This window comes from Hordeum vulgare, chromosome 5H (assembly GCF_904849725.1).
Source record: "Hordeum vulgare subsp. vulgare chromosome 5H, MorexV3_pseudomolecules_assembly, whole genome shotgun sequence".
Classification (NCBI taxonomy): Eukaryota; Viridiplantae; Streptophyta; class Magnoliopsida; order Poales; family Poaceae; genus Hordeum; species Hordeum vulgare.
Genome location: NC_058522.1, coordinates 41,622,819 through 41,636,669, shown reverse-complemented (window position 1 = coordinate 41,636,669; position 13,851 = coordinate 41,622,819). Strand labels below are relative to the sequence as shown.

The window sequence follows — 13,851 nt, the reverse complement described above, 5'->3', positions numbered from 1 at the left end:
CGGTTGATGATATCAACGAGGACTAAAGAGGCTCGGAGGGTCCCCGGCCTGCCGCAACTCCTTTACTCCCGGTTTATATCACCAACCGGGACTAAGGGTGGCATTCCAACCGGGACTAAAGATGACCATGTCCCCGTCCGCTCCTAGCCGTTTGAACCGAGACTAATGCTCACATTAGTTCCGGACTCAATCCAAGCCGAAACTTTAGATCGGGACCAAAGGGCTGTTTTTCACTAGTGATTAGCGTCAAATGCCCCCATGCCTTAGCCGATTCAACACCCAATGTTCCTTGATCGGTTCCTTGAAATTCAGGGTATACTCATCGTGGCGCTTGGTATATACTAGAACCGTCTGGATCATTATCGTTTCATCCAGATATTTTCATCCTCCTAATTTGACGAGGACAACTTCATTTTTTTAAGAAAAGGAGGATATACCCCCGGCCTCTGCATCTAGACGATGCATACAGCCATTTTTATTAATTATTCACAGAGACCATACAAAGTAATACATCAGTTAGCCTGAAGCCACCATCTAGACAACACATGTTGCTACTCCTATTCCTTGATGAAGGTGTGCTGAATATCCGGGCCAAATACCAAACAGATAACGCACCAAATCCTAACATCTATAGTCTGATGCTCCAGCCTAGCCACCACTGAGACTGGATCCCAAACTAGTTCGGCGCAGAGGCCGCCTCCATCATCTACCACCGTACCCTCTCCAGAGTTAGAACAAACGCAACATCCTTGCGAGGTTGCCGTCGACGCCACCACGGTGCCAGACAGCGCCACCATCCTGCACGTATCCGCCTACACGTGCCTGTCGACGAACCACCGCAGCACCATGCCGCCGGGCTACACCGTATGGCTCACGGTAGACCAAACACCGCTCCTCCTCTTGTCCCGTCCACCCAGCACGTACTCCAAAACGATGCCCTCAGGAGGGAAACGACATCGAAGATGCCATCATCGTCCGACCGGTAGATCCAGGTCTAAGGTTTCCCTCGGAGCATCACGAGTGTGGTGCCACGACCTGCAACAACGATGCCATGGGCTGGTAACGACGTCCTAGACGCCGCCATCGTCCGCCATGACCGAGGTCGGCGCGGTTTTCACCGGAAGTCGCGACCCCCCGATCTCGTGGCTGGATGGAACCGAGGGAGGCACGTCATGTAGACGAAGACCGCCGTCGGCATGCCGGCAGGGGCCTCCAGCCGCCCCACACCGATCCTCCTCGCGCCACCGGCCAAAGAAGTCCAAGCCGTGACGGATCTGGGCAGGAAACGCCAGATCCGCAGTCCCTCGATGACCACCCTTGCGCGCAGCCGCTGCTCTCGCCGGATGGAGCGCCTCCGCCGCCATCGAACCTGACCACGGCCGGCCATGGGGCCACGAACGCCGCCGCACATCAGGTCCGCCGCCCTGACCGCCGCCCCTGTCTTCCCCGCGCGCGACTGCCCCTCCGCCTCGCTGGGGCTCCGCGGCACCACCTCCATGAAGTTGTTGTAGAAGTACTTGTCGTTTGAAGGCACCACCTCCATGAAGTTGTTGTAGAAGTACTTGTCGTTTGAATCCACCACATTAGCTTCAAAGTATCAAAGCAAGGAAAAATTATCAACACTTAGACTATGACGTTTGGAAAACACTCATCGAGTGTGCTATCCGCCATGGATGGTAATGGTACCTGCTACCTGGGCGGTGGACAAACAAGGGGATATTGGGTTGGGGGGTGGCGGTGGTCGCCTAGTGCCTGGTGGAGTGGCGGAGGTCCGGCATGGACTGAACGGGCAACCGAGGTGGTACAACGACGGCGGCGGCCTGGGAAGTGTTGTGAGCATCTGTGCTAAGACTACTGTTGCACGTCAAGAAATATTCACGTTGTAGGCTAAGACTACTGTTACTCATATATACTTTGCGTTATTTTAGGCAAGTACTACTGTTTGATGTTGAAGTATTTTCAATTTGATCGAACTTATATAAAAAATCAACATTCACAATACCTAATTAATATAAATAAAAAATATAATTTTATATTTTTTTCGTTTTAAAATAAGTGTCTCAACTTTATACTAGCTATAGTATAAAATTATACTAAGCTTAAGATATTTATTTTAAGACAGAGGAAGTATTATACTCCATATATTTAATATTATGCTGTAGATGTTAATACTTTTTAATATAAAATTGATCAAAGTTTATAAAATCTAAACATTTATCTTATATGCGGAGTAGAAAAGAGAGTATAACTGTATAAGTTACGTACACATTTAAGGTTTAGGTTAGTTGGAACGCGATCAAGGTGGCCGAATCATTAGTTGGTCAAACTTTGGTTAGAGTGAAGAGATCGTTATTTCCATATCTCTTCACTCTACTGTGGCATATTTTTTCTATACTATTTAGGCCCTGTTTTTTTAAAACGTCCTAAGACTTTTTTTAGTCCCAACTAAAAAGTCTCTAGTCCCTATTCATTTCTTTTCAAGGACTAAACATGGACTAGAGGTCATTAAATGACATGCAAAAAGACTATGTTACCTTTAGTAATATATTATAGGTTATTAAATGACATGCTAAAAGTGGGGGCACTGTTGGGAAAAGTGTCAAAAAAGTCTCAAAAAGTTCCTCCCACAGAAACTTTTTCCTTTAGTCTCAAATACCGTCTTTAGTCCCTAAAAGTCTTTCATGTTTCTTTCACATGAGATTAAAAGAGAACATGAGATTAAAAGAGACTTTTTTAGTCCCTACACAAAAAGAAACACCCCTTATATCCATGTGCATGCTGGGGCCTGCCGTGCCTTCATCAGCTACAGCTCAGTGGACTCCTGGAGCAAAATGGACTTCACAACGCCGCTACTCTTCCTCTGCTTCGTCCTCCTCTTCAAGCTCATCATCGGCCGCTACACATCACCGACCCACGGGCAGCAGCTGCCCCCGGGCCCATGGAAGCTGCCGCTCGTCGGCAGCCTGCACCACCTCCTGCTGTCGCGCTCTGGGGGCCTGCCCCACCGGGCCATGCGCGACCTCTCCCGCGCCCACGGCCCGCTCATGCTCCTCCGGCTCGGCGCCGTGCCCACGCTCGTCGTCTCCTCCGCCGAGGCCGCCAGGGAGGTGATGAGGACCCACGACGCCGCCTTCGCCAGCCGCCACCTCAGCGCCACGCTCGGCATCATCACCTGCGGCGGCAAGGGCATCCTCTTCTCCCCCTACGACGACCGCTGGCGCGAGCTCCGCAGGGTCTGCGTGCACGAGCTCTTCAGCCAGCGCCGCGTGCTCTCCTTCCGCCCCGCCCGGGAGGACGAGGTCGCGCGCCTACTGCGCGCCGTCTCCGACGGGTGCCGCGATGGCCAAGCCGTCAACCTCAGTGAAGAGGTGTGCCGCATGACCAACGACACCGTGGTTCGCGCGGCCATCGGCGGGAGGTGCCACCACCGCGACGAGTTCTTGCGCGAGCTCGACGAGGCCGTGCGCCTCACCGGCGGCATCAACCTCGCCGACCTGTACCCATCGTCGCGGCTCGTGCGCAGGCTCAGCGTCGCTGCGCGGGACATGGGCAGGTGCCAGAAGAACATCTACCGCATCGTGCAGAGCATCATAAGAGAACGCGCCGGCTCGCCGGCGCCTGAGAGAGATGAGGACCTGCTCGGCGTCCTCCTCAGGCTGCAGAAGGACGGCGGCCTGCAGTTTGAGCTCACCACCGAGATCGTCACAGCCGTCATTCTGGTAACATATTATGATCATTCCTCTCAACCATCCTTTATACTAGTATATAGTACTGTTTTGAAAATTCTGTACTACATCAGTTGATGATCAGTGTGTTAATTAGATTTGATACAGATCGGTGACTCTACTATTTGTCCCATTCCAAAATAATTAAAGTTCTGAATTTGTCACATGTCAAACTAGTGTAAGTTTGGAAAACATATTAACATCCACAACACCAAATTAGTCTATTCAGATATTTTATGAAATATATTGCCTTAAGAGATATGTATTTAGTGTTCTAGATCTTAGCACAAATTTCTATATAATTATATAAGACAAGCTTGACTTAAGACCAACCTAGAACTTTAATTTCTTTGGGACAGAGGAGGTAATTTTTTATTTAGTTTGACAACAGTGATTGTGTGTAACAATAACATCGAATGATAAGCAACTGTAGGACATTTTTTCTGCTGGGAGCGAGACATCGTCGACAACCATGGAATGGGCCATGTCGGAGCTTATGAGAAACCCACGGGTGCTACATAAGGTGCAGTCGGAGGTGAGAGAGGCCTTCAAGGGGCAAGATAAGCTCACCGAGGAAGACGTCGTCAAGGTGAGACTGGGCTATCTCCACCTTGTGATCAAGGAGGTCCTGAGGCTGCACCCGCCGGCGCCGTTCCTGCTCCCACGGGAGTGTCGCGAGGCATGTCGGGTGATGGGCTACGACGTGCCCAAGGGCACCAAGGTGGTCGTGAACGTGTGGGCGATGGGGAGGGACGACATGTACTGGGGTGACGCGGAGGCGTTCAGGCCAGAGAGATTTGAGAACAGCGCCGTCGACTTCAAGGGCACCGACTTCGAGTTCCTCCCGTTTGGAGCTGGCCGGAGGATGTGCCCCGGCGTGTCGCTCGCCATGGCCAACATGGAGCTGGCGCTCGCTGGTCTCCTTTTCCACTTCGATTGGGAGCTGCCCTGTGGCGCGAGGCCACAAGATATGGACATGGCGGAGACTTTCGGTATCACGGTGAGGAGGAAGTCCAAGCTCTGGTTGCACGCAGAATCCCACGTCCCATGTGGAAACGGATTTCTTTGTTAATTGTTATAATTGCACGTAGGGAGGGAGCATTGATTTGGAATTATATCTAGTTTTCTGGCCCATACTGATGAGACATACATTTCGTCATTGTACAATTGAATACCCCGTCTAAGAGCATGGTTTAATAGTATAACCATTTGCTGGTTATATGATGTTGACACGTCATCTCTAGCCAATCTTATAACCCGCAAGTACAATAGGTACTTCCTCCGTCTCGGTGCATTAGGCATCTTACGAAAATCAAATAATCCCAAAACACTAAGGCACATTAGAGTAGTACTAGTTGCATGCATATTAATTAGACCACATCTATTAATTGAAGGACCAATGCATGCAATTTATGCGGCACACTTTTTGGATTTCAAGAGGTATTCTAATTAATAGCACGTTTTCAGTTGAGAAAGGAATGGTGTGATTGGCTTCCTCTGCAATTTAATTTTCTTCTCCTACCCAATCTATGCGTGCCTAGGTTGCAGTGCACCTCCTAAAATGCCTAATGCACCGAGACGGAGGGAGTAGATGTAAATGAGTACTACTTTATTGATACAAGGCCCACCATTATCTCTCACAAAGTGCCTAGAAGCACGTGTTACAGCCGGCTGTTAGTTTGTAGCCCGCTTCTTTTCTCTCTCCTCTTCTCTCTCTTCCAACTCATCACAAATATATTATTTTAAGTCTTATAACCCGTCTACGTCATCCTATTGTACTTGCTCTAAATCTCAGCTGCTGTTGCATATGTATGTCTCATTTATTTCTTGGCCACACAAGTTTCTATCTCGTTGATGATGATTTATAGCGTAGATGTGATGTAAGTACTGTGGCAATAATCATGGAATAGTATATTATGTGAATGTGCGTGTATTCAAACGAAGGGCACACGTAGTTTAACTATGCACTTTCCTTTCAAAGTTCCTTGGAGGTGGGTCATTTTACCCCCCCCCCCACTCGTAGGAAGGTCTAACCGCAAAATCTAAAAATTGCTATACAATAACGGGGCGAAAGCCTATTTCGACAAAAGTGATTTTCAAACTCACATCCGTGCGGCTCCTGCGTCTGCACCGGGGCGCCTAGATCCACCTTCGAGTTCCTCCCATTCAGAGCTGGCCGGAGGATGTGCCCCGACGTGTCGCTCGCAAACCTGAGAATGGTTTCATACTTGAACTATACCTGAACCATACCCATACATTTATCTTTTAAAACCATACTTAAACCATACTCATTGTCATTTTCAGCCCAACCAAAACTAAACCCATTATTTTTTTCACCCAAACCAACTTAAACCAATACATAACCGTGGGTTTAAAACCAATACATAACTATGTGTTTGATTTAATATACATATAATTACACAAATTGACAAGTTAAGAAGCAAATGAGATAGAAAAAGCATAAGTGCATTAAGAACAGTTTGAGAACAAAGTTATCCTTGAGATACAGTCAACACAAAGCAAAAGGCAAAAAAATGCCCACATATGAATAGCTCACTAACAAGTGTATTAAAACAAAATTACTTAGCTAAAGCACAAGCAAACACTTCCGATTTTCATGTGGTATTTCTTCATAGTATATAATTACATAGTGCATTACAGCATGCATGCGGATCAAAGATATTCGTTCTGGTCATCGTTGGTTATTGCACATAACCAATGCCTAGAAACCGGTTTGGATCCAGAGTTTATAACCGTTTATAACCAAACTGTCTAAGCCCATAACCAACTATACCCAAACTGATTTCTCCACATACCCAAACCAAAACCAAACTAAAAAAAGTTCAACCCAATAAAACCTAAACCAATCAAACCCAAAGTAATAACCGAACCGTTACACCCGGTTTTTTAATAACCATTTCCAGGTTTAGTCGCTCGCGATGGCCAACATGGAGCTGGCGCTCGCTGGTCTCCTTTTCCACTTCGATTGGGAGCTGCCCTGTGGCGCGAGGCCACAAGATATGGACATGGCAGAGACTTTCGGTATCACGGTGAGAAGGAAGTCCAAGCTCTAGTTGCACGCAGAATCCCACGTCCCATGTGAAAACGGATTTCTTTGTTAATGGCTAATGGCATGTAGGGAGGGAGCCTTAGAGCATCTTCAATAACCGCGTTAAACTAGCGCCGCACCGCAAATTAGGTCGTTTTAGCGCGCGCAACGCGGCGGGTGGCTCCAGCGGGCTTGCAAAAACGGCGCGCGCGGCATATGCAGTTCAGCGCGCCGGCCGAAACGCAATCGCGCGCCGCTTATTTGCTGTGCCCGCTCCCGCGCGCTGGACTCTCGCGCGCTCGCTCTCCCACTTCCACCCCCATCTAGCCACGCCGCCGCCGCCGCCCGCGCCCCCCGGCGACCGTTCAGGCGCTTCCCCGGCCTATCCCCGCGCCGCCGCACTTCCGCCTCACCCCCTCCTAGTCCCGCCGGCCCTCGCGCGCCTCCGTCGTCCGAGGAACAGCGCCCGAGCGCTCGCTGCCGCGCCGCGCCCGCAAGGTGTTCGACAAAACACCTACAAGGTATGTATTGCTCAAACTTCATGAATTTGGTGCATGTTTTGAATTGTAGTTTTTATAGTATAGTATTGAACATTGTAGATGAGTTCGTCGTATGATTCTTCCGAAGAAGAATTTGATATGGAAGAGGAGGAGGATCTTGCAATGATCATAGCTATGCATATCAATAAAAAACCGAAGCACGGTGGTTCAGTTATGGGCCGGGAGAAAATTTGGAGAGATAGGATTGATGCCCATAACAGATTGATGAAGAACTATTTCGTGGAGAATCCCACATACCTGGAGTCGTATTTTCGTCGCCGGTTTAGGATGAGCACCGACTTGTTCACGCGCATTGCAAAGAAACTAGCGAGCCATGACCGGTTTTTCCAGCAAAGGAGGAATGCCACCGGAGAGCTCGCGCATAACACCTTTCTGAAGGTGACAGCCGCTTTGCGTATGTTGGCATACGGTATCCCGGCTGATCTAGTTGATGATCACTTGGCTATGGGTGAGAGCCAAGCCATCATGTGTGTCAAGCGCTTTGCAGTGGGAATTGTGCAAGTATTTGGCGAGGAGTATTTGAGATCTCCCACTGCTGAAGACGCCGCAAGGCTATTGGCGATGAACAAATCTCGCGGCTTTCCTGGCATGCTTGGCTCAATAGATTGCATGCATTGGAGTTGGAAGAATTGTCCAAAGGCATGGCATGGGCAATTCCACGACCAAAAAAAGGGTTCCACTATAATTCTTGAAGCGGTGGCCGATCAGGAGACTTGGATTTGGGATGCATTTTTTGGAATGCCTGGGTCTTTGAATGACATCAATGTTGTCAACCGGTCACCACTGATGAATAAGATTGCAAATGGTGAGTTGCCATCGGTGCAGTTTGTAGCAAATGACCGTACGTACAACTATGGCTATTATCTAGCGGATGTCATCTATCCAAAGTGACAAACCTTCGTGAAGCCGTTGAAAAAGCCGGAAGGTAAGAAACATCTTGATTTCCACAATGCTTAGGCAGCGGCTAGAAAAGATGTGGAGAGAGCATTTGGGATTTTGCAAGCCCAATTTGCTATTGTGAGAGGACCGGCTAGATTTTGGGATCAAAAAATGCTTTGGTACATCATGCACGCTTGTGTGATCATCTACAACTTGATCATCGAGAATGAGCGTGGCAAAGATTTAGACTACTCACAGTATGAGCTCTTGGGACATCCCGTGCGAGTGCGACGGAGGGCTCAAAGGATAGCCCGTTTTGTTGCCTCCTATCATGCCATTCGGCGTCCCGCAACGCACAATGAACTTCAGAAGGATCTGATTGAAGAGTGATGGGCATGGCATGGACGACAAAGAACATGATTTCTGCATTCGACATTGTATTGTTCATGAACTATTGGTTGTGTTTATTGCATTATTTGTTGTACTGAACGGTAAACTATTTGTTTGAGTTGTAATGACTATTTATTGTTAATTTATTTTGTTTGTTTGATCATTTTTGCTCTTTTTTTTAAAAATGTATATGTGATTTGTGCGTGCTACGCGCGTTGTATTTTTGCACGCTGTATTATAGCGTGGCCGTTGGAGCCAGCGCTGACGGCCGCGCTAAACCAACCAAAACGCACGCGGTAAACAGATTTTTTGCGTGCGGATGCTTTTAGTTTGTTCAGATAAAATATGTAGCTGACTGGCGGCCTTGCATGATTGAATACACTGTCTAAATCTCGGTGGGCTGTTCTATATGTACACATTTGTTTCTTTGTCGAAGAGTTTTGATTGTATCGATGCAGAACTAGATGCCAAATTCCTCGTTCAAAAAAAGCTAGATGCCAAATTAATCCAATTCGGTTGCTGTCACATGAACAACAACGGGAGGGACATGTGCTCGTGTGCTAGTATTCATCTCTATTAATAAAAGGCAGATCCAAATCACAATCTCAGCCGTCCAATCACTTAATCAACGGTTCAAACATATCGTTAACGAAACTAGACATTTTTCATTAGCGCTAATCAATCCCTCGCTCGCACGCTCCACGTCTTGGGGTCATCAATCCTCATTCCACGCTCGACCGCCTCCTCCTGGTCGGCCCGTTCGCCACGCCTCCTCCCCCGCTCGCCGCGACTCCGCCCGCCACCGCGCCTCCTCCCCCCGCTCGCCGCGACCCCTCCCCCCGCCGCGCCGCGACCCCCCCCCCCCCCCCGCGCCGCGACCCCTCCCCCCGCCACGCCGTGACCCCTCCCGCCACCGCGCCGCGACCCCTCCCCCCACCGCGCTGTGATCCCTCCCCCCGCCACCGCGCCTCCTCCCGCCGCTCAACGCCGGCTCTGGGGTGAGTGCTACTTCGTCCCCTGGATCCGATTCAGCAGAATCGCCACCTGTTTTCGTCCCCCCAGCCTTCTCCTGAGGTTTTGCCCCCACAGGTCACACTCTTCCCATTTCTCGCGTCTCCTCCTCAGAGCAGAAGCCCGAGCCGCCACGCCTCTCGATCCGTGAACCTCCCCCCTCAAAGACCCCCGCGGATCTGTTGGTTTCGGGAGGCGTCTCGGCGTGCGCGTAGGGTCGGGGCCTCGGGCTGTTTCGGGAGAGGAGGGGGGCGCATGAGGATTCGCGAGCTGAGGGACGGCGACGGGAGGCCGGTGGAGGGGGAGGAACATGAGGAGGCCTAGGCCGGTGGCGGGGGCTCAGAGGTCGTGCGACTGAGGGCCAAGCGTGCACTCGTCGGCGTCGGGGCCAGGGTGCTCTTCTACCCAACGCTCCTCTACAACGTCCCGCGCAAACCAATTCGAGGCCGAGTTCCGGTGATGGGACCGCGTCGACCAGGTGCTGACCCTGCCTTTAAGCGGATTTCCTGATTATTTTGTTTGGGGATTATAGGCCCCCATAGTGTGTGCACATGGAGAGTATTGACTGATTCTTGTTCGATAAATTGGTTTACCTGGCGTTCATAGGATTGGATGATAGGGTGACTTTTGTAAACTGGTGAAGGGTGTGATTTTGAGCACCCGTTTTTTCATCAGGCATTTTTCGGTGCCATCTATCCTTGGGGTCTCTATATAAGGTTTACATCTGCTTGACTGGTTCCATGATTGCCTCTCGTGTAGTGACGCTCTGTTGTTAGTTTTATGCAGAATTACCGATTTGTCATTCTTTTGTGTGCTTTAGAGTATTTCTTGTAATCGACGTACGTTCACCTTTTGGGAAAGGCATGGCCCTTGTGAGTAGTGATTGTTGGTTGTGTCCTATCATTTCAGGCACCATTTTCGAGTGCAAGAAATCTGAGCATTTTTTCGTCAGTGTCTATGTTACCATAGCGTGTTCTTCCGTGTGATTGTCTTGTGGTCTTCCATTTGGCACTGACGGGTGAACATGTTTACATGTTAGGACCACATAAGCCTTCTGTTTATTCGGTGCTGAAAGGACGCATGCATCCCTAGATAGCATGCCTTGATTGCTGTTCTTAGGTGTTGTGATTTTTGCTTTGCGCATTTTAGTATTTTGATGTGTATACTTTGACTTGTCTTTGCTATAAAGACCGACCGCCTAATTTGTCCAACCTCCATCTGCAGTGTATTTTGCTAGGAGTCGTTCCTTTCCCAAGTGATGTTCCACGTTTGAAGCAACTTGGAGTTCAGGGAGTTGTAACATTGAATGAGCCTTATGAGACTCTGGTGCCAATGTCCTTGCACAAGGTACATTTTGCATTAGTTGATTCCATTGTTTTGTGATTTTATTTGCATTTTGAATTTGAATTAATAAGTGCAATTCCATCCATATTGTGGTTGATTTGCAGGCATCCCCCATCATTCTACTGTTTTTTTTTCAATTATAGCAAAACAAATATGTACTGATGAGTAACGCACCTTCTTTTTCCAGGCTCATGGGATTGATCACCTTGTGATTGCCACAAGAGACTACCTCTTCGCACCATCCCTCGAAGATATTTGTCAAGCCATCGATTTTATCCACCGCAAGTTCATGCCATTTCTTAGACGCAAGTGATAAATCATTAGAACTACATATCAGTTCTCCTGGTGTTATGGAGTGTTTTTCTCCCGCAATAAGAATAGCTTGAAAAACGCTCTTATATTGTGGGACGGAGGGATTAGATGATAGCTTGCGGTCAACTTTATAAAGAACCAAGTATTGTGTGCATTGTCTGTTAGGTTGTCAGTATCTGATGGAGTAGGTATAACAATATATAGGTTGCAAAACTATCTTTTAATGCAAACTTCCTTCCCAACAGCAGGATGACGAATTTGTTTGTTGTCGCTATGGGGAGGGTAGTTAACTGCAAATAGGTTTTTTCTGTCAAAAAATGGCACAAATTTCTGATTACATTGTGGTGATATTTTTTCTTGTAGGGAGATAAGGAGGAGAAAACGCAGACGTCCTCTTCACATGATAGGTATAGACTTGGCTAAGCGATTAGTGCTACCGCGGTTCATCTACATTGATCTTCCACATTGATTCTTGATTTACCCTTATTATTACCATTTGCTAACTTAACCATCTCTATCTCTCATGCTAATTCTGATTTTGAAGACCTTTTATGTGTCATGTCGAGAATGGTGTTTGATAAGAAGTTCAAGCAGGCTGCATATGAGATGAATCAAGGTAACCTATATGATGTAGTGAAGGATAAACTACCCTCCCCAGTGTTGTTTCTGGATATGTCATTTTTCAGTGAATTACTACTCAAGCATTGATTTAAGACTATTCTTGGTCATGTAAGAAAGCTGAGATTTTTTTTGGCCATGTGATTTCCGTAAGCATATCTTGTGAATTTTTTCATTGGAAGTTTCCCTTCTATCAAACTGTTTTATTTCTCCTACACAGGAAGTTGGTACAATATGCAACCTTCAAACCATAGGTTTGTGAATTTTATGCCGACTGAGCCTCTTTCATTTTAATGCTTGAGTCCTAATATTTCATTTGTCCGAGATTTTGAGCTCTTGAATAATTGCATGCACAAAAATGATCCATAATAATTCCCTTCTAAGTCCAGAGATAGCTGCACACATCATTTATTTATTCCTAAATTACTCCATGCTCTGAATTACACCCGTGGTGCATTTTATGCCCCCCTTACATGTATGTTGTCGTACTTATATATATTTTCGTAGTGTGTGTGTGTACATATGCTTTTCCATGTAATCATCCTTAATGAATGTCATGTTCAATCTATAACTAATTATCATGGTATTTTCTGACTTTTTTACGTTGTCGCTTACTGGTCTTAAGACATGGAGAGGAGAGGCCAAATAGCATCTACCATGTAGCTATATCATGCAAACGAATTGAGACTGTAGAAAGTCACTAATTGTATAAAACCAGAAAAACAAATTGCAGCTCGAGCATGAAAAGAGACAATTGCGCAAATCAAACACATATTCAAGTAATAAGTTAGTGAGAGGCTCATATTTATCTTATAAATGCGCATCTCGAGTTTACTTCACCAGCGTCAAGCTGATGTTTAGCAATCATGGACCAAGTTTATCTTTCGTCAATTGCACAATTACGTGCTAATAATCCTCATTTTCGTACAATCGCATAGATTATATACTGACAGGTTCTTAGCAACCATGACTCCACCCACAACCTGGAGGAGGCGGCTCCACCGACAACCTGCTTTCCCTCAATTTGTTCAGTGAGCATTGTTATCTTATTCTCCTTACTCTTACTATCATGAGTGGGTTTGGAATTTGGGCTTTTTAGTTCTCGCGTTTGGACCAAATCACTGCGCATTGACATCAATACCAAGGAGAAGTATTGGAACACAAGTTGACAATGAAGGAATTATTGTCGATGGATATCAGAAGTTACTCGCATTGACTATAACTGTAGAAGTTACATTCAGTCATGTAGAAATGAGTTTTTTATATCAAATAGGATTGTCAACTTATATTATTTGATTGGATAAATGGGGATGTGAATCACTTCAAATTGACTGCAATAATGACCCTTTGTTCACAGAACAAATGAATATGTAGGTTACGGTGCTTGTAGTTTTTTATTAATTAGTTCAAAGAGTCACTGACTGTATCATCACACTGACACAGACGACAACCAGATATTTAAGTCAATTTAAATAGAGTACCCAGGTCTGTGTGTTGTCATCAATTTAAGTCAATTGCTATGCTAGAAGTGGACATGTTTCTATGCTTATCTGAATTTTAACCGGAACCAAGTGCTTGAGGTTGTCAGGGTTTCGGTCAGGTTTTCAGAAAAGCATTTGGGGTGCTATGCTAGAGCACTGTTTTCAGAAAAGCACTTAATTGATCTCTACCTTTTTTCACAAGACCACCACCGGTGAATGATTGCACAATTTTGCATGTCATTATACATCACTATTTTTTTTTTCTTTGGTACGACTGTTTGCGCTACTAAAATCTTCATTTCTTCTCAGGATAGCAAAATTTGCATGTGTACTTATATTTGCTTGTACTGAGCGATGCTACTTTTAAGAGAGCATGTCATAATTAAATTTCAGTTTGAAGTAATAATTATATCTTCATGTCATGTTCTCTGTCATCTCTCACCATTGTGTTGCAAACCACACAGACAAGCAATTTTAGGAAC

General features: G+C 46.7%; 1 protein-coding gene and 1 pseudogene across 1 annotated transcript; both read left to right on the top strand.

The window, feature by feature from the left end:
• The first annotated feature begins 2,779 nt into the window (after positions 1-2,779).
• LOC123395633 (zealexin A1 synthase-like) lies at positions 2,780-4,927 on the top strand. The gene is made up of 2 exons (XM_045090659.1): positions 2,780-3,719; positions 4,159-4,927. The coding sequence occupies exons 1-2, from the start codon at positions 2,832-2,834 to the stop codon at positions 4,795-4,797; spliced, it is 1,527 nt and encodes a 508-aa protein (XP_044946594.1). The 5' UTR covers positions 2,780-2,831; the 3' UTR covers positions 4,798-4,927.
• A 1,737-nt stretch (positions 4,928-6,664) lies between these two features.
• On the top strand, positions 6,665-12,156 carry LOC123396284 (annotated as a pseudogene).
• Positions 12,157-13,851: the final 1,695 nt, after the last annotated feature.